We start from the raw sequence: 22,473 nt of genomic DNA, 5'->3' as shown, positions 1-22,473 counted from the left end.
CACAACCTGGATTTTCTTAGAAAATATTTTTTAAAGACTTCTAGAGGTGGATTTTTTTTTAAGAAAATATTTTGTAAGAACCTCACAACGTATTTTTTTTAGAATATATTTTTCAGGGATTTGAATTTTTGGATTTGGATTTTCTAAAAAAATGGATTTTCTTAGAAAATATTTTTTAAAGACTTCTAGAGGTGGATTTTTTTTTAAGAAAATATTTTGTAAGAACCTCACAACGTATTTTTTTTAGAATATATTTTTCAGGGATTTGAATTTTTGGATTTGGATTTTCTAAAAAAATATTGTTTAAGAACCTCCAGATGTGGAATTTTTAAACAAAATATTTCTAGGGGACCTCACAACGTAGATTTTTTAAAGAGAATATGTCTTAAAGAAAATATGTCTTAAGGATCACACAACATGGATTTTTTATAATTTTTTTATTTATTTTTATTTTATTCTTTTTAATGAAGTTATTTTTCAAGGGCCTCCAGATGTTATTTTTTCAAAGAAAAAATTTTTCAAGGATCTCCAGGTGAGGTTTTTTTCAAAGAAAATATTTTTCAAAGACCTACAGACCTGGATTTTTTTGGAAAATATTTGTCAAGGCAGTGTATTTTTTGATAAAAATATTGTTTAAGAACCTCCAGATAAGGAATTTTCAAAGAAAATATTTTTAAGGACCTCACTAGGTGAACTTTTTTAACAAAATATTTCTAAAGGACCTCACAACGTGGATTTTTTAAAGAAGTTATTTTTCAAGGACCTGCAAACGTGGATTTTTAAAGTAAAAATTTTTCAAGGACCTGCAAACCAGGATTTTTAAAGAAAATATTTTTCTTTAAGGAAATATTTTTCAAGGATCTCGAGACAAGGATTTCTTAAAGAAAATATTTTAATTATACATATCAAGGACTTCCAGACGTGAATTTTTGGTTTGGTTTTTTTACAAAAAAAAATCTCAAGGGCCTTTAGATGAGTTTTTTTTTTTCAAAAAAGCTATTTCTTAAGAACCCCCACACGAAGATTTTTAAAAATAAGTTTTTCAAGAATGTATTTTAAAAACATGTTTTTTCCAAGGACCACCAAAAAAACTTCCATCCTTGGATAAGTTTGACGATTCCATTTTCCCTTGCAAGCCCCATTTTGTTTTTGATTACCTAATCAAAAGCGGAATTTTTTGCGATTGGAATCAGCGCCAAACATTAAAAGCGATAATTACCAATAAAGCAAAGGAATAGTATGGATTTTGTCTGGGCCAAAGCAATAATGGGTGGCGCCTAATATTGCCTAGGTGTGTGAGTGACGAACTGCCATTCCAAAAAAGGAAGAAACTCAATTTCATTTCGTTTTGGAGCCATTAATTGTGGGTGGTGTTTCCTGCAATTCGCTGGGTCCCACCCTCCCGCATAACTGCAAAACCCAATCGACACATCAATCCATCAGTGATTTTTATGGGAAAACAGACAATAACAACAACAACAACAATGCTATCAACAAATTTGTTGATTTAGTAGACCACTTTCCTTTTTCATGTCTTAGGTCAATTTTTGTTTTGGATTTTCTATCAGTTTTTTTTTTCTTTTTACCTTTCTTAATTTTTAATTTCCTCTTTTCCCCCTACCCCCTTCATTGTTTAGCAATAATTTTTAATGTTTGGTTTTGCTTTGTTGTTCTCTTTCTAGGTTACGTTACATTTTCAAAATGGCTTTGGCCGTTTCCCTGCGTCGAGCTCTGCTAATGCTCCTCACCGCAACAATATTCGTTTTAATGGTCCTGTATTGGAATCAGGGCGGCATCAAACCACAATCCTATATCAACACATATGAGAAATCCGTGGGCAGCAGAGAGGCGTTGAGCGAATTTCCAATGTGAGTATTTTTTTCTCGTTAGTTTGTAATTAATTAATTTTAAGATATAATTGATTTTGGCGGGATAGAAAGAACTTACCACTCACATGCAGATAAAAAGGTAAACTGAACATTGTGGAGGCGTAGATCCAACACCGGGAACGGGGGAAAAATCCACTGAATTATGAATATTAAGATAACAAGTAAAAAAGCTGTATGTTCGGCCGGGCGAACTTTAAATACCCTCCACCGTATGGAACGAATTTGGAAAATTTCAAAAAAATAAAAGTCCGTTAAAAATGCTGTTAAAATCTTAAAAATACCGAATGTGGCCGTAATAATAGGGTCTATACGACGACGTGGACCTGCATAGGCCACTTTTGTCATAAGTCATTACAATATCCAAATGCGAAACTGGAAAAAAATCTGTGAATAATGTAGCTAAAATCATTAAAATACCGAATATCGGGAGGTACCGTTATATGAGGGCTATACGAGGTCGTGGACCTTCACTGACAATTTTCTATCTTAGGATGCAGAACCCTTTATGAACTTCAAATACCAAATTTCAAACAATTCCGTTAAATAATGTCGCTAAAATCACCAAAATACCGAATAACGGGAGGTGGAGTTAAATGGGGGGCTATACGAAGGCGTGGACCTGCACGAATAATTTTCTGTCATGGATTGTAGCATCCATAATGAACTTCAAATACCAAATTCGATCTTTCTTCATTCAATCAATCTTTTATGTGTTCAGGATAATGTCGTCTTTGTAGGATTGTTTTGATTGGAGTACCTGGGAGGCATCACTCCTCTATTTGCGGACATTGATATATTTTTGTAACATATTGGTTTGGAGTGGATTGAGCCGAGGTCAATCCTCAACGGATCTCCAGACATTTAAGTTATTGGCCTCCTACTGAGCCACCACAGTGGCTCTGAGCTTGTAGCATAGGATAATAAAAAACAAGGTGGGATAAAAAACTGCAACAAAATCAAAATCCATAATTTTTACTTTTTTTAAATTTTATTCAATGAAAGCAAAAAATGTCGGAAACAGCATCAAATTTTACAACATTTTTGATTTGTTCGAATGGGTCACCTTTGGCACGAATTTTGGCCTTCAAACGGCCAATGAAACCATTACACTCTGCCCGAATGTTGCTCTGCGGTATTTTTTTGCCCATTCCCGGCGAAGCTCTTGCTTGAGGTGATCGACACATTGGTATTTTTTAGTGCCAACCTTGTTTTCCAATATACTCCAGACAAAATAGTCCAACGGATTGATATCCGGAGATTTTGGTGACCATTTTTAGCGAGGAATCTCATTTAGTAACCATTCTTGGGTGGCGCATGCTGAGTGCGATGGTGCTGAGTTCTGTTGGAATGTCTAAGGTCTGCGGCCAAAATGTTTGCGTGCCCAAAGCTTTAATACATTCTCCAGAATAATATTCGTAATTTATTCTGATGCCACGGTCGATTAATAAGAGCGGAGAGCGACCATCGGCGGTTACGGCGGCGCACAACATCACATCACGACCGGCGCTTGAGTTCTGGTTGTCAACCGAAGGTGCACATTTTCAGCTGACCTGACCTCTTTGTAAAGTAAACACAATCATTTTGTTTGTTTACAACGAGTGTTTTCTCATCGGAGACGGAGAAAACCAAATTCCGAGGTTTACCACTTTCGGCCAAGCGAAGCAACTCTTTAGCTCTTTAGCGGTGTATGTTCTTGCACTTTTTGGAATTGCAATGGCTTTACCCCGAGCTCATTTTTCAATATTTGCGGAATGGAATATTGCGTTATGTTCAGCTCACGAGCCATTTTTCGGCCATTGCGAAGCAGGTTTCGATCAAGTCGCTTCTTTATTTTTCGAACCATTTCTGCTGATGTTGCTATTTTCTTTCGTCCACTTCCTTGACACATGTCGCGCTACGCTACCAGTATCACGGTCCGATAACGAGCGATGTTACGAGACACAAAATATTTATTCACATTTAAATGCTGGAGTGCTCTAACGATAGCCACTTGTGGTTTTCACAAGAAATAACACTATCACGCTTGAATTCCATCACGAATAACTTTTTTTCTGGAAAATTCTCAGCAAAATACTTTTGTACGCTTGTAAACAATATAATGAGCTGTCACTGGAATAATTTTAGCAGCTGTCGGACGAGTGGCTTAGAAATGACAGCAGTTTTCTCAGTTTTTTTCATATCACCCTATAGTAAGAACAATAATAATAATGTAACAATATTTTTGTGTTGGAATTCGGAAGGTGCTATGTCGAACTTGATCTTGGTACAGACTAAAAACCCCACCTACCGACCTCTGGGAATGTCGACAGCCTCGGCTTCACTGCCGTGTTACTTTGAAGTTACTCTAGGCTTTATATACCCACTTTTTATACCCTCTAAATCTACCGAAAGGAGAGTAATACCTCCATTCTTATTTGTCATTTTTAAAATTCGAGGAATTAATAGAAAATACAATTTTATTGAATTTCTTTTTAATATTGATGTTGTTTTCTATTGTTGACCTGTTGTATATGAATTATTAATAACTTTATTTTGGTTTAAGGTCAATTAAAAACATCAGTGTTTTATTTTTAACAATTTTGATTTTTATTTTCCGATATATTTTTTTAAAAATTTATTCAACAATATTCCCTTAAAATCATTTATTGAGGACGCAGGCAATTCGAGGCACAATCAACCATCGAACACCAGCGATTACGACTGCCACCACAACCGGCATACATGAAGAGTTTACAGCTACGCGTGGCATTATCATACCACCACATGGTACGTCTCAGGCAAAGGACACCGCCATGGCCAGGATGGCGCAAGAAATAACAATCAGGACTCTCTGGAAGAAAATAATGTGTCTAAATAAATAAATTCACCCCATATTATTATACCAAAATAATATGAAAATCATCATTGTGTCCCCTTTGAAACTTGCCAGGTCTTCCGTGGCACTGTGCTCCTGCCATAACCAGAATTGCAGCTAGAATTAAAAGTTCCATAAAAATGCTCTTCATATTGAAAGAACAATATATATTTTTATAACTTTCTACGCAGATTCGCCACTGTTCACAAAACGAATGTTTCGTTTCTGTTTCGCCTTCTCTATTTATACCCAGATCGGGCATTGTCTTTAGCGAATAAATAATAGCTTCAAATAAGACAGTGCCACAAAATTCGTTGTTTTTTCCATTAATTACTGGAAAAATGTGATAGAGAGCAGGAAGTTTCCCCTCTTCTTCCATATACACTTTTTCTGCCTCTCCTGAGTTTTTTCAGGCGTGGATTTTTTTAAACATTTTTCAAGGCCTAACCTGGGCTTCTTTTTTTTAAACTTTTTTCCAGGCCTAGCCTGGGCACCTTAGGCGTGGATAATTTTAAATATTTTTCAAGCCTTAACCTGGACTCTTTAGGCGTGTATTTTTAAATATTTTTCAAGCCCTAACCTGGATTCTTTAGGCGTGGATTTTTAAATATTTTTCAAGGCCTAATCTGGACTCTTTAGGCGTGGATTTTTAAATATTTTTCAAGGCCTAACCTGGACTCTTTAGGCGTGGATTTTTAAATATTTTTCAAGGCCTAACCTGGACTCTTTAGGCGTGGATTTTTAAATATTTTTCCAGGCCTAACCTGGGCTCCTTAGGCGTGTATTTTTAAAAATATTTCAAGATATAACCTGGGCTTATTAGGCGTGGATTTTTTAAATATTTGTCAAGGCCTAAACTTTGCTACTTAGGTGTGGGTTTTTTTATATATTTTTCCAGGCCTAACCTGGGCTCCTTAGGCGTGTATTTTTTGAATATTTTTCAAGGCCTAACATGGACTCTTTAGGCGTGGGTTTTTAAATAATTTTCAAGGCCTAACCTGGACTCTTTAGGCGTGTATTTTAAAAAATATTTCAAGATATAACCTGGGCTTATTAGGCGTGGATTTTTTAAATATTTGTCAAGGCCTAAACTTTGCTACTTAGGTGTGGGTTTTTTTTATATATTTTTCCAGGCCTAACCTGGGCTCCTTAGGTGTGGATTTATTTAAATAATTTTCAAGGCCTAACCTGGGCTCCTTAGTCGTGGATTTTTTAAATATTTTTCAAGGCCTAACCTGGGCTCCTTAGTCGTTGATTTTTTAAATATTTTTCAAGGCCTAACATGGGCTCCTTAGGCGTGGATTTTTTAAATATTTTTCAGGACCTAACCTTTGCTACTCAGGCGTGGATTTTTTAAATATTTTTCAGGACCTAACCTTTGCTACTCAGGCGTGGATTTTTTAAATATTTTTCAGGACCTAACCTTTGCTACTCAGGCGTGGATTTTTTAAATATTTTTCAGGACCTAACCTTTGCTACTCAGGCGTGGATTTTTTAAATATTTTTCAGGACCTAACCTTTGCTACTCAGGCGTGGATTTTTTAAATATTTTTCAGGACCTAACCTTTGCTACTCAGGCGTGGATTTTTTAAATATTTTTCAGGACCTAACCTTTGCTACTCAGGCGTGGATTTTTTAAATATTTTTCAGGACCTAACCTTTGCTACTCAGGCGTGGATTTTTAAATATTTTTCAGGACCTAACCTTTGCTACTCAGGCGTGGATTTTTTAAATATTTTTCAGGACCTAACCTTTGCTACTCAGGCGTGGATTTTTTAAATATTTTTCAGGACCTAACCTTTGCTACTCAGGCGTGGATTTTTTAAATATTTTTCAGGACCTAACCTTTGCTACTCAGGCGTGGATTTTTTAAATATTTTTCAGGACCTAACCTTTGCTACTCAGGCGTGGATTTTTTAAATATTTTTCAGGACCTAACCTTTGCTACTCAGGCGTGGATTTTTTAAATATTTTTTCAGGTATAACCTGGGCTCCTTACACAGGTCTAATCTGGGCTCCTTACACCCGGATTTTTTAATCATTTACCAGGTCTAATCTGGGCTCCTTACACACGGATTTTTTAATCATTTACCAGGCCTAACCTGGGCTCCTTAGGTGTGGATTTATTTAAATAATTTTCAAGGGCTAACCTGGGCTCTTTAGCCATGCATTTTGTAAATATTTTTCAAGGCCTAACCTGGGCTCCTTAGGCGTTGATTTTTAAATATTTTTTAAGGCCTAACCTTTTCTACTCAGGCGTGGATTTTTTAAATATTTTTTCAGGTATAACCTGGGCTCCTTACACTCGGATTTTTTTGTCATTTACCAGGCCTAACCTGGGTTGCTTACACACGGATTTTTTAATATTTTACCAGGCCTAACCTGGGCTCCTTAGGCGTGGATTTTTAAATATTTTTCAAGGCATAACCTGGGCTCCTTAGGCGAAGATTTTTTAAAACAATTTTCAAGGGATAACCTGGGCTCCTTAGGCGCGGATTTTTTAAACATTTTTAAGACCTAACCTGGGCTCTTTAAACTTGAATTTTTATAAACACTTTTCAAGTCCTAACCTGCGCTCCATAGGCGTGGATTTTTTAAATATTTTTAACCTAACCTGGGCTCTTTAAACTTGAATTTTTATAAACACTTTTCAAGGCCTAACCTGCGCTCCATAGGCGTGGATTTTTTAAACATTTTTAACCTAACCTGGGCTCTTTAAACTTGAATTTTTATAAACACTTTTCAAGGCCTAACCTGCGCTCCATAGGCGTGGATTTTTTAAACATTTTTAACCTAACCTGGGCTCTTTAAACTTGAATTTTTATAAACACTTTTCAAGGCCTAACCTGCGCTCCATAGGCGTGAATTTTTAATAATTTACCAGGCCTAACCTGGGCTCTTTAAACTTGAATTTTTATAAACACTTTTCAAGACCTAACCTGCGCTCCATAGGCGTGAATTTTTAATAATTTATCAGGCCTGACCTGGGCTCCTTACACGTGAATTTTTCCAGGCCTAATTTTTTTCCTAATCTGGGCTCCTTAGGCGTGTGCACATAGTTATGTAATTAAAACTTCAGGCTTCTGTTTGCCCCAAAATGTAACATGAAACCATGTGTTTCCAACAGGGCGGACGGCACACACTGCACGTGCCACAATCGATATGCTGAAGGATGCATTTCCCAGGCGCCTAATCTTGCCAAAACGGGAGATCACAAAGTCGTCACTAACATTTCTCTTATTTTCCAATGTTATTTCATAATCTGCTGTAGATTGCTTTTGCACAGTTAAAACATATCCACTTGCACTTGCTTTTAAATATATATTTTACGGGCCAATGATATCTTATCAGCGGCGGAGGACTTTGCGCAACATAAGATGAAGCCGACCTTGAGATTTGTTAATCAGTGCACCACACCAACAACATTGTAAGACTGTGGCGGTGAAATTCAAAGTCTTCACAATCATTTCAAAACTTTATTTTCACACGACGGTGCAATATGCGTTGTGGTAGACATTTCAGTCAATATTTTTTTTTTCAAATATTTGGCTATGATTTATTTCGTTTCACAGGCGAAGAAAGGGCGAAAAGTCTGTTGCAGAAACCTATGAAGAAAAGAAGAGAAATTGTAATGAAATTTTTTTTCTCAAAATTTCTACTCTAAGTATGTCGGTTTTGTCGATAATTTAAATATTATCGACAAATTATTTAAATTTTATTGAATGAAAGCAAAAAATGTCGGAAATAGTATCAAATTTTAAAATAAGTTTAGATTTGTTCGAATTGGTCATCTGTGGCACGAATTATGGCCTTCAAACGGCCAAAGAAACCGTACACGCTGCCCGAATGTTGCTCTGCGGTATTTTGACCCGCGCTTGCTTGAGGTGATCGACATTTTGGTATTTTTTAGTGCCAACTTACCTTTCCACAATATTCCAGACACAATAATCCAACGGATTGGTATCCGGAGATTTTGGTGGCCATTGTGAACTGGAAATGAAGCGAGGAACCTCATTTTGCAACCATTCTTGGGTGGCGCGTGCTGAGTGCGATAGTGCTGACTCTTGTTGGAAAGTCCAAGGTCTGCGGCCAAAATGTTTGCGTGCCCAAGGCTTTAATACACCCTCCAGAATATTTTCGCAATAATATTCGGCATTTATTCTGATGGCACGGTCGATTAATAGGAGCGGAGAGCGACCATCGACTGTTATGGAGGCCCACACCATCACCATGTCCGGCGCTTGAGTTCTGGTGGCCAACTGAAGGTGCAAATTTTCAGCTGACCTCTTTGGCAAGTACACACGATCATTTTGTTTGTTCACAAACTGCTAGACAACGAATGTTTTCTCATCGGAGCGGAGTAACCCAAAATAGGCAGTTCACCACTTTCGGCCAAGCCAAGCAACTCTTTAGCTCCTTTGAGTCTATTTTCTTTCTGTTGCGGTGTAAGTTCTTGCACTTTGGAATTTCAATGGCTTTACCTCGAGCCCATTTTTCAATATTTCCGGAATGGGATATTGCGATATGTTCAGCTCACGAGTCATTTTTCAACCACTGTGACGCCGGTTTCGATCAAGTCACTTCTTTACTCTTCGAACCATTTCTGCTGATGTTGCTGTTTTCTTCCGTCCACTTCCTTGACGTTGGGCTACGCTGTCAGTGTTACGGTAAAGAACGATGGTACGAGATGCAAAATATTTTTTCACATTTAAATGCTGGAGTGCTCTAGCGATAGCCACTCGTGGTTTTCCAGACAAATATAAAGAAATCACACTATCACGCTTGAATTTCACCACGAATAAATTTTTTCCGGAAAATTCTCACCAAGATGCCTATGTAAGCTTGTAAACAATATAATGATATGTCACTGGAATAATTTTAACAGCTGTCGGACGAGTGGCTTAGAAATGACAGCAGTCTGAAGTTGGTTGCAGTTTTTTCATCTCATCGTGTATATCATTTGATACGGCCAATACGTGCCTCATCGAAATAACGTTTTTAGAACCTAAGTCTCTTTGGACCAAATCCGCTTCAGGACATTTGGGGTCGATCTATCCGTCTGCCTGGCTGGTGCGCACGATAACTATCGGAGGGAGTATTCGATTTGGTCCAAACTTGGCACATCGTAATATTTTTGTCAAACTTAGATCGAGTTCGGAGATGGGCAATATCGGTCCAATATCGGTATTTTCAAAGAAAATATTTTACTGCACCGAAAGAGAAAGGATAATTGGATTTGGCTTCAACTTTGCAAATCCTAATATTTGCAATATTTTTTGGAGTGGAGTGAAGATGGAATATATCGGTCCACTCCTTCTGGTACCTCCCCCCCCCCCCCACAAAGGACACAATTTTGAATAACGACTAAGCTTATAAAAGGCGAGATTATAATCCGATTCCATTCAGACTTGGCACATCTCAATATTTCCATCAACACAAGATCAATTATAAAGATGATACGGATCGGAACACTCCTTCGGGTACCTTTCCCACAAAGGTTCAAAGTTTTGAATAACCAAAACGATCATAAAATCCCAAATAGGTATCCGGTTCTCTTCATATTTTACACATCCCATTATTTCTACTAACACAAGATCTGCTGTGAAGATGGAATATACCGGTCCACTCATTCTGGCATCTCCCCCACTAAGGTTCAAAATTTTACAAATTACATTCGATTCCATTTAAACATGGTACATCGTACCACAAGATTTTAGAAATCACACTTATTCTTCTGGTACCTCCCCTGCGAGTTGTTAAAGTTTTGCATAACCAAAACAATTGTAAAACCTGAAATAAGCATACGGTTCTCTTCATATTTAACACATTCCATTATTATACCCTACATCACTATGTGTTGAGGGTATTATAAGTTTGATTGGGCCAGAATTTATGTAACACCTTGAAATATTGGTTTCCCACATAGGAAAGTATATATGGATCTTCCTATCTCGCCGAGCTGAGTCAATCTAGCTATGTATGTCCGTCCGTCCGTCTGTCCGTGTTAATTTGTAATCACTCTACAGGTCGCAATTATGGCCCGATCTTCACGAAATTTAAAATGGAGGTGGGGTTAGGGTCAGAATAGAAGCCTATTTCTTTTAAAGATGATCGCCAAATGTTTAGGGGTTGAAATGGACCAAATACTGAAAAAATATCGGATTTTGCAGTAGCTATACAGGTCGCAATTATAGACCAATCGACGCGGAATTTCGTATGTAGCTAGAGTTTAGGGCGGGGAAGAAGCCTACCAATTAGGGTGGTCATCGGATAATATTTAGCGGGTAAAATAGACCATATCTTTTGTGTTGAAAAAATTCAACATTTCTCATTAAACCGCGAATATTTTAATTCCCGGCGAAATCACGAAGCCATGACAAGGTTACTTCTGACCTTTACATTGATGTTAACATCCAACAAATCGGATATATAGCAAAATATGTGCGATATATATGTCTATCAAAGAAGATATGCTTGAAAGATCTCTTATATGTCGAGAACGGTTGAACTGATTTCGACAGTTCTCATTAATTCAGAATGTCCTTTTGGCAGGAAAGAAAAAAACGTCTAAAAATATCTCTCTAAAGATGAAAATATTGATTTTGTAATATTTTCTCATATTTTTTCAATTTTGTCATATTTTTGGCATATTTTTATTTTGAATTAAACATTTGGTAATATTTCTACAGCTAACAAAACTAAGTAGTTAGGATATCAGGATATCATATACAGATCGCATTTATGGCCCGATCCTTACGAAATTTTGCATGGAGATAAGATGAGGGTCAGAGTAGAAGCCTCCTCTTTTTGGAGATGATCGCCACATATTTAGGGATTGAAATGGACCAAAAAACTGCAAAATTGTCAGCAGGTCGTAATTATCGCCCGATCCTCACACACATTTGAATGGACATTGCAAAAGCCAAGCAGTTTTGGATGGCCATCCAAAAATATTCAATGTGCGAATTGGTTTGCCAACTTTTGTAGACAAAATACGAAATTGTCCATTCCAGTGACTTTTTGGAGAGTTCACAAATACAGGAAAGACGCACTTCTGACTATTTCGTTGGAGAATATAGTCAAATGTCTGTATCCCATATAGAGGCGTTTCAGTCAAAAACCAACAATAAATGTTAATCTTTTGCCACTTCTAAGAGATTATAGGTCTTTGGGACATATTGGTTCCAGATCTAAGAAGACCATTTACGTGCAATATCTACCAATAAATTAGAAATGAGCAAATTAGTTTAAGTTGCTATTATTCGAAAATTAGAGAACGGAACCTGATGGTTTTCTTTTATTATTTGTCACAATATCTTGTGGAATTCTTTCGAGTATTTCGCCTATATAAATAGTATCGTTTATTATAGTGTTGTGAGTATTCAACGGTCGGCCCCGCTCGACTGTAGCCTTTGCTTACTTGTTTTTACTTAGATAAGATCAAGATTTTGAAAAACAAAACCCTCAAAGACAGCGAAATAATAATCAAATTTCACACCGACAAACATTTTTGCTAAACCCAAGACCTGCTGTGAAGATGATAGGTATCTGCGAACCCCTTCTGTTACCACGCCCACAAAGGGTCACAACTTTCAATATTTTTTTCTGTCATAACTTGCGAAACAAGTCAGCGGCTCTCCACAACTTGCGATATCTAAATATTTATCTTGACCAGAAAACTGAGATGAATATGGAATTTATTATTTCGCATAAAATTGGAGATAAATTTTCGAATATTCTTCAGACTTTAGCTTTTGAGCAGACGTGTCCGACATGCGATATTTGGTTCGCTGGTAAAGTTTATGGCCCCCACACACACATACAGCTATCGAAATGCTCCGTAAGATACCACTTGAATGAACGTCCCTGGCATCCTTGCAGTGTTCTCTTTTCCTTGTGCGATCAGGATAGATAGAGACTAGTTTAAGTAGTTCTTAAGTGAATATAATTATAAATTGAAGATTCCCCAATACTTTTATCACGCGAAAAAGCAGTGAATTGAAAGAATACACATTTTTATTTATATCCATTCAAAACAAATTTATTTCCTTCATCCGATATTTTTCCTTTTCATATTCCCACTCAAATCACTCAATGTGGCCGCAAGCAATTCATGTCACAATCATGTTTCGAACACCAGCGATTACGATTGCCGCCACAGCCGGCATACCAGAAGGGTTTACAGCTGTTCGATGCGTGTTCGTACCACCACATGGTGCGAGCCATACAATGGCTGCCGCCATGGCCATTGTTGCGTGGGGGGTAACAGGCGGGGTTCCCTGAAAAAAAAAAATAAATTTTTCCCCGTATTATTTATTATACCATAAAAATAATATTTTGTCTGCTTTGAAACTTACAAGGTCTACCAGGACATTGTACTTGGGCCAGAGCTAACGTTGCAGCCAGAACTATTAATCCCAGAAAACTGATCTTCATTTTGGAAATAAATATTGTTTTTGTTTTTTCGATAACTTTTTAAATTTATGCCACTGTTTATAAAACGATTGTTTCGTTTGTGTTCAGCGCCGGGCTTGTAAAGTTTTCTGTTTACCCACCGTTATTTATACCCCAAATGGGCATTGTTTTCCCGCAAAAAAGAAACGTTTTTAAGAAATAAACATGTGTGCGGAAAAAAGAGGTTAAGATCATCATGGGCCGCATTGTTTTATAGCCTTTAATAATTACCGAAAAAGTCCAGTAGATTGCGCTGCACACCATTCAAAAATAATTACAAAAAAAATCCATTGGCCTATGAAAGTAGAACTAACAAGTAAAAAAGCAGCCTGGCCCAACTTTGAATAACCTCCAACATTTGGAACAAATTTGGAAATTTTCAAAAAATAAAATCCTTAAAAAATTCTGTTAAAATTTTAAAAATATCGAATATAGCCGTTATAGTGGGGTCTATACGACGTGGACCTACATAGGAATTCCTTGTCATAAGCCATATTTAAATTCGGAACTTGAAATAAACGGTGAAGCTAAAAACATCAAAATATGGTATATATACCGTTATAACGGAGCAGCGCGAAGGCCTGTGCGAAGACCTGTAGTTCCCATTACGAACTCTAAATACGTAATTTGAAACAATTCCGGTTAATAATGTCGCTAAAATCGTCAAAATACCGAACATAGGGAGGTACTGATGTATGGGGCCTATACGAAGACCGGGACCTGTGCAGAAACTTTTCTGTCACTTACTGTAGTTCCCATTACGAACCCTAAATACGTAATTTGAAACAATTCTGGTGAAAAATGGCGCTAAAATCATCAAAATACCGAATATCGGGAGGTACCATGATATTAGGGGGCTATACGAAGACGTGGATCTGCACAAATAATTTTCGGTCATAGGCTGTAGTATCCACTACGAACTTCAAATACCAAATTTTAAACAATTCCGGTTAATAATGTCGCTAAAATCATCAAAATATCGAATAAAGGGAGGTACCGTTAAATGGGGGCTATACGAAGACGTGGACCTACATGGCCCATTTAGGAACTTAACCTGCCTACTGGAAAAATAAACATGTGTGCAAAATTCTAGCCTTCTATCTCAATTCGTTCGAAAGATAGCGTGATTACAACAGACAGACGGGCAGACAGACGGACAGACAGACGGACAGACAGACGGACAGACAGACGGACATCGCTAAATCGACTTAGAATTTTATGCTGATCCGGAATATATATACTTTGTAGGGTCTGACATGAGTATTTCGAGGAGTTACAAACGGAATGAGAAAGTTAATATACCCTCCATAGTATGGTGGAGGGTATAAAAAGCAGCCGGGCCGAACTTTTATTTCCCTGCACGATTTGGAACAAATTTGAAAATTTTCAAAAAAAAAAAAATAAAATTCGTTAAAAATTCTGTTAAAAGCTTAAAAATACCGAATATAGCCGTTGTATTGGGATCTATGCGAAGACTTGGACCTGCTTAGGCATCTTATGCCTTTCATAAGCCATTAAAGTGTTTAAATACGGAACTTGAAAAAAATCCGGTGAATAAAGGGAGGTTTACGACAATTTTCTGTCACAGGCCCTAGTACCTATTAAGAACTTCAAATACGAAATTTTAAGCCGAAAAAATACCGAATACAGAGGGAGATAAAAAAAACTGCAACAAAGCCAAACGCCATAATTTTTACATTTTTTTTTTAAATTGTATTGAATAAAAGCAAACAAATGTCGGAAATAGCATCAAATTTTAGAATAAGTTTAGATTTGTTCGAATTGGTCACCTTTGGCACGAATTATGACCTTCAAAAGGCCAATGAAACCGTCACACGCTGCCCGAATGTTGCTTTGCGGCCCATTGGCCCATTCCCGGCGAAGCGCTTTCTTGAGGTGATCGACACTTTGGTATTTTTTAGTGCCAACCTTGCTTTCCAAAATACTCCAGACACAATGGTCCAACGGATTGGTATCCTGAGATTTTGGTGGCCATTGTGCGCTGGAAATAAAGCAATGTCCAAGGTCTGCGGCCAAAATGTTTGCGTGCCCAAGGCTTTAATACACCCTCTAGAATATTTTCTCTTTAATATTCGGCGGAGAGCGACCATTGGCTGTTATGGCGTTATGGCCCACACCATCGCTATTGCCGGCGCTTGAGTTCTGGTGGCCAATCGAAGGTGCACATTTTTCATTTTCAGCTTACCTCTTTGGCAAGTAAATACGTTAATTTAGTTGTCTGCTGGACAACGAATGTATTCTCATCGGAGAAAACCAAATTCGGCAGTTCCACACTTTCGGCTAAGCGAAGCAACTCTTTAGCTCTTTTGAGTCTATTTTCTTACCGTGGCGGTGCCAGTTCTTGCACTTTTTGGAATTTCAATGGCTTTTACCCCGAGCTCATTTTTCAATATTTGCCGAATGGAATATCGCGACATGTTCAGCTCACGGGCCATTTTTCGGCCACTGCGACGTGGGTTTCGATCAAGTCGCTTCTTTACTTTTCGAACTATTTCTGTTGATGTTGCATATTTTTTTCCGTCCAATTCCTTGACATATTTCGGGCTACGCTACCAGTATCACGGTCGAGTAACGAGCGATGATACGAGACACAAAAGATTTATTCACATTTAAATGCTGGAATGCTCTAACAATAGCCACTTGTGGTTTTCCAGTCAAATATAAAGAAATCACACTATCACGCTTGAATTCCATCACGAATAACTTTTTTTTCTAGAAAATTCGGACCAAAATGCTTTTGTACGCTTGTAAACAATATAATGAGCTGTCACTGGAATAATTTTAACAGCTGTCGGTCGAGTGGCTTAGAAATGACAGCAGTCTTAAGTTGCTTGCAGTTTATTCATCTCACAGTGTATATAGTTTATTCAGAGACCTCTAATGAAATTTGGTGCAGAATATTTTCGCCTCTGACACTTTCTAAAAATAATTTTAATGCTATTTTTCAAGCACCAACTCAAAAAGGATCAAAAAATTAAAAAAAAAAACAAGTAAGCAAAGGCTATAGTCGTGCGGGGTCGGCTATGTTATACCCTACAACACTACAGTATATTAGAAGCCCCCTTATGTCCAAATCCATGTTGGAAGATTTCGCTTTTGAAATTAGGATTTTGACTAGGGACATTTGCCCAATATTTCTGTACTCCGTCGTGCTGTTAGTTGTTGTAGTCCATTTTACAGCTAAATATAATTCAATCCAATATCATCCAAAATGCTAGAATTCTTCCCTGGCCTTAACTCTCTTCACAGGCGTGTCGATTGGCTTCAATTGTGTGATCGGAAAAACATTTCTGTTTTTGGATAATTTGAACCTCGATAATTTTTGCAATCATCTCCAAAAGCAAGAAGCCCCTCTGTATCTCCAAATTTAGACTCATCCATATAATTTGCTTGTCTATGATATTTGGCTATATTCGTCAACGAAATCAGCATAAAAAAGCCAGAAGTTCGCCTTTTGTGTATTTCGGATATCGCCTGTAGGTAATGTTGGTATTTTTTCACACAAAATTAGTGGTCCATTGTACCCGCTGTCCTAAAATCTAACTTTATGCGAGATTTCGTGTCCTCTGGTTTCTATTTGTGACCTTTATAACGGCTGCAAAATCAGGAAAATTTTTAGTTGTTGGTCCATTCCAACCCCTAATATATTGCGGACATCTTTGAAAACAATAGGCCTAGCCCTTCTGAGCCCAACCCTACCCTTGTGAAAATTTTAGTGAAGATCAGACGATATTTGCATTTACTTATATAACATCCCCAACCTGTGTTGTAAGGTGAAAAAATATTACAAAATAGTATAAATCAAATTGAAAAAATCGCATGCGATAAAAAATATGAAAAAATAAAAATATGTCACAAAAACCTACAAAATCTGAATTAAAATCATTATTGGCATATTTTTTTGCATTTTTTTAGATTTTATATGTTTATGTCAAGAAGGCATTCTGAATTGACAAAATTTATCAAAATCGGTCCAGCCATTCTTGAGTTATAAGCATTCTAACTAACATCCCTTTCCTTTGTATACACACATTGTATATATTTCGCTGTATATATCCGATATATTTACTATCGGCATCTACGTAACGGTCAGAATTGACCTGTTCGTCTATTTGTGATTTCGCAGGGACTAAAAATATTCGCGGTTTAATGGAAAATTTGACTTTTATTTAACACAAATTTTGTGGCCTATTTCACCCACTAAATATTACCCGATGACTATCAAAATTGGAAGGCTTCTGCCCAGCCCTAAGCTCTAGCCCCATGCTAACTTCCGCTTTGATTGGTCTATAATTGCGACCTGTAGAGCAACTGTGAAATCAGGACTTTTTTCAGTTTTTGGTCCATTTCAACCCCTAAATATTATGCGAAATAGGGTTCTATTCGGACCCTAGCCCCACCTCCACCTTAAATTTCGTGAAGATCGGGCCATAATTGCGACCTGTAAAGTGATTACAAATTAACATGAACAGACGGACGGACGGACATACATAGCTAGATCGACTCAGCTCAGCGAGATAGGAAGATCCATATACACTTTCCTATGTGGGAAACCAATATTTCGAGGTGTTACATAATTTTTGGCCCAATCAAACTTATCATACCCCCAACACATAGTGTTGTAAGTGATGTTTAGTTAAATTTGGTATAGAATATTTCCCCCTTTGACACTTTCTCTGTAAAGCGAATTTGAAAAATCCTTGAAAAAATTGAAAACTATTTTTTTTTAGCTGAATGGAAGCACTTACATTCTTAATTTTAAAATAGAACTACATATTTCTTTTCTTTGTCGACTTATAGTGAAATTTGATAGTTAATATTTTTATCTTTAGCGTCATCCTTTGAAAATTATGCTTTGCAGGAGAATTTTGTTTAATCCCACATGAAGGAGAATTTGGTTTAAACTCCTATCTATTAAGAACCCCAAGAAAATGTTGGTATCTATAGCATCCCTGGACTCTCTGGATTCATAGATCTTCCATAATTAAAACTAAGTTTTTCTTTATTTTTTTTTAATCCTTGGTATATTTTGTCATTTAAAAGGGATATTTCGCAACAACACATCCTCCGTCACGGCTTAGCCACGACGCAAACAGTTCATGTCACAATCATGTTTCGAACACCAGCGATTACGATTGCCGCCACAGCCCGCATACCAGAAAGGTTTACAGCTATTCGAGGCATTCTCATACCACCACATGGTACGTGCCCTACAATTACCACCTCCATGGCCATTGTGGCGCGGTGGATAACAGGCGGGACTCCCTATAAAATACCACAGAAATCCATTATTACTAAATGAAAATAATTTATGATTACCCCTTGTTTTTTGGAAACTTACAGGGCCTTTCAGGACATTGTCCCTGGACTGTCATAATCAGCACTGCAGCCAAGACTACAAATCCAATGAGGAAATTATTCATATTGAGATTGCAAGATGTGATTTCTTAATAATGTCCCTGAGCAATGCAGTTGGTATTTATAGCGATTTTTTCTGAGTTCTTTTTTTTATTGTCACAACTTAAAACACATTTTTTCCGAAAATAATGAAAGCGGCCCCATATGGCTTTGGCACGTGGAACATACAAATTGAATTAATTTTAGCCACGTTTGTTTAAACAATAAACATTAAATTAATCAATAAGTGATCTACATGATTCAAAGAATAAATAAAGATAAAAATATTATCCATCAAATTTCACTATAAAAAATAATAAATAAATAAATAAATAAATAAATAAATAAATAAGAAAAATAAACAATCTCTGTTCTCATTGTTTCAATTAACAGAAAAAATAAGAAAAAAAAAGTATTCCACATTTTCTCATGGATTTCTCATTGATCTTTTTCGAGCCGTTGCATTCAAATTTGTTTTAGGGAGAAAAACTTAGTTTAAGCTATGGCAGATCTATAAATCCAGAGAGTCCAGGGATGCTATAGATACCAAAATTGTCTTAGGGTCCTTAATAGATAGGAGTTTAAACCAAATTCTCCTGCAAATTATTTTCGAAGGATGACGCTAAAGATAAAAATATTTACCATCAAATTTCGATCACCAAAGAAAATAAATATGTAGTTCTATTTTAAAATTAAAACAAGTAAGCAAAGGCTATAGTCGTGCGGGTCCGACCATGTGATACCCTACAACACCACAATATGTTCGAAGTCTCCTTATATCCAAATCCATTTTGGAAGAATTTTGCCAATATTCACGTACTCTATCGTGTTGTATTCAAAACAATTTCACACAAAGGTTGTGGCCCGTTTATAGTTAAATATAATCCAATAGTCATCCAAAATGTTAGACTTTTTCCCTGTCCTTAACTCTCTTCTGATGCGAAATTACTACAAATTAGAAAAACTAAAATTTTTTTATTTTTATTTTTTTTTTTTTTTGAACATCTAAATGTACATCTTAAGAACAATAGGCTTTAATACTGACCCTAACGCTACCCATGTCATTTTCGTGACGATAATTGCGACATGCATATAATACCCTCAAAGCGTAGTGTTGAGGGGTATAAAAATTTAAAAAAAAATTTCAATTCAAAATTGTAAGTCAAATTGAAAAAAATCGCATGCTATAAAAAATATGACATACATTGAACAAAAAGGGAATAAAATATATTCACTCATTTATTGGTATATTTTCCCGCGATTTTCTTAGATTTTATCCTTTTCTGGCCAGACCCCAATCCGAATTGAGGGAAATGGTGAAAATCGGCCCAGCGGTTCTTTACTTATAAGCAGAATAAATAAGACCTCTTTCTTTTACGTATATATTGTTCTTATTTTGCTATATATCCGATTTCTTGGCTATCAGCATAGCTTTAATGGGCTGGAGGGTGATTTGGCTGGGGTTTAAAATATTCGCGGTTTAATGGAAAATTTCCTATTTTCTTACATAAAAGTTAGGGTCTATTTTATCCGCTAAATATTGTCCGATGACCAAATTGATAGGCTTCTGCCCAGTCCTAAACCCTAACTCCATTTAAAATTCCGCGTCGTTTGGTTCATAATTGTGGCCCACAGAGCAACTGCAAAATCAAGAAAATTTTCTGTTTTTGGTGCATTTCAACCCCTAAATATTTTGCAATCATCTCCAAAAACAATAGGGTTCTATTCTGACACTAACCCCACCACCATTTCGTGAGGATCGGGCCATAATTGCGACATGTAGCTTGATTAGAAATTAACATGAACAGATGGACGGACGGACATACATAGCTAGATCGACTCAGCTCGGCGAGCTAGGAAGATCCATATATACTTTCCTATGTGGGAAATCAATATTTCGTGGTGTTACATAATTTTTGGCCCAATCAAACTTATAATACCCCCAACACAAAGTGTTGTAGGGTATAAATAGAACTTAATATTTCTTTTCTTTGGTGGCCTTTAGCGAAATTTGAAAACCTTTGAAAATTATGGTTTGCAGAAGAATTTTGTTTAAACCCACATGAAGGAGAATTTTGTTTAAACTCCCATCTATTAAGAAACTCCCATCTATTAATTATGGCAGATCTATAAATCCAGAGAGTCCAGGGATGCTATAGATACCAAAATTTTCTTGGTGTCCTGTCTTCGAAGGATGGCGCTAAAGATAAAAATATTTACTATCAAATTTATCCATAGATCACCAAGGAAAAGTAGTTCTATTTTAAAATTAAACAAGTAAAAAAGCTGTAAGTTCGGCCGGGCCGAACTTTTACTACCCTCCACCATTCGGTACAAATTTGGCAAATTCCAAAAACAAAAAAAAAAAAAAAAATAAATAAATAAAAAATAAAATAAAATCCGTTAAAACTTCTGTTAAAATCTTAAAAATACCGAATGCCTATACGACGACGTGGACCTGCATAGGCAAATTTTTGCATAAGTTATTACAATATATAAATGCGAAACTTGAAGAAAAATCTGTTTATAATGTAGCTGAAATCATTAAAATACCGAATATAGGGGGTACCGTTATATGGGGGCTATACACAGTCGTGGACCTGCACAGACAATTTTATGTCATAAGCTGTAGTATCCATTACGAACTTCGAATACCAAATTTGAAAAATTCCGGTAAATAATGTCGCTAAAATCATCAAAATACCGAATATCGGGGGTACGGTATGTGGGGGCTATACGAAGACGTGGACCTATATGGCCCATTTTCTGTCTTATGCTGCAGTATCTATTACGAACTTCAAATACCAAATTTGAAACAATTCCGTTGAATAATGTCGCTAAAACCATCAAATTACCGAATATCGGGGGTACGGTATATGGGGGCTATACGAAGACCTGGACCTACATCGCCCATTTTCTGACTTATGCTGCAGTATCCATTACGAACTTCGAATACCAAATTTGAAAAATTCCGGTAAATAATGTCGCTAAAATCATCAAAATACCGAATATCGGGGGGTACGGTATGTGGGGGCTATACGAAGACGTGGACCTATATGGCCCATTTTCTGTCTTATGCTGCAGTATCCATTACGAACTTCGAATACCAAATTTGAAACAATTCAGGTAAATAGTGCCGCTAAAATCATCAAAATACCGAATATCGGGGGGTACCGTTACATGGGGGCTATAGGAAGACGTGGACCTACATGGCTCATTTTTTGACTTAGGATGTAGTATCCATTACGAACTTCAAATACCAAATTTGTAACAATTCCGGTGAATAAAATCGCTAAAATTATCAAAATACCGAATATCGGGAGGCACCGTTATATGGGGGCTATTTGATAACTTGGATCTGCATGGCCTATTTACGAACTAAACCTGCCTACTGGCAAAATATACATGTGTGCAAAATTTTAGCCTTTTATCTCAATTTGTTCGAAAATAGCGTGATTACAACAGACAGAATTCTTAGAATTTTACGCTGATCAAGAATATGTATACTTTGTTGGATCTGACATAAGTATTTCGAGGAGTTACAAACGGAATGACAAAATTAATATACCCTCCATAGTATGGCGGAGGGTATAAAAAAGTAAGTGCTTCAAGTCAGCATAAAACAAAACCGAAACATGTTTCATGGATTTTTCGTTGATATTTGTTCGAGTTCGTGAATGAAACTAACATTTAGATTCATCTTAGAGAGAAAGTGTCAAAGTGGGAAATATTCTATACCAAATTTCACTATATATCTCAGAATAAACTATATATCTGAGTATAATTGTTTTGTAGGAAATCTTCATTTAATATAAATATTATAAAATACAAGTGGAAACTATTTCATTACGTTTATGA

The 22,473-nt window shown here is 36.6% G+C and overlaps 1 protein-coding gene across 6 annotated transcripts in view; it reads left to right on the top strand.

Annotated features, from left to right (window-relative positions):
• The window catches only part of LOC101897359 (probable beta-hexosaminidase fdl), a 177,727-nt gene that overhangs the window by 143,040 nt on the left and 12,214 nt on the right, over positions 1 to 22,473 (top strand). For all 6 annotated transcript variants that reach the window (XM_059125699.1, XM_059125697.1, XM_059125696.1 and 3 more), the window contains one exon: positions 1,683 to 1,868. In XM_059125699.1, the coding sequence (XP_058981682.1) occupies positions 1,702 to 1,868 (167 nt within the window). In that variant the 5' untranslated portion in view covers positions 1,683 to 1,701. The remainder of the gene's footprint in view (positions 1 to 1,682; positions 1,869 to 22,473) is intronic.

The sequence above is a fragment of the Musca domestica genome, unplaced genomic scaffold (assembly GCF_030504385.1).
Source record: "Musca domestica strain aabys unplaced genomic scaffold, Musca_domestica.polishedcontigs.V.1.1 35, whole genome shotgun sequence".
NCBI classification, from domain to species: Eukaryota; Metazoa; Arthropoda; class Insecta; order Diptera; family Muscidae; genus Musca; species Musca domestica.
Note: the sequence above shows the minus strand (reverse complement) of the source record. Positions and strands in the feature narration are given on the sequence as shown.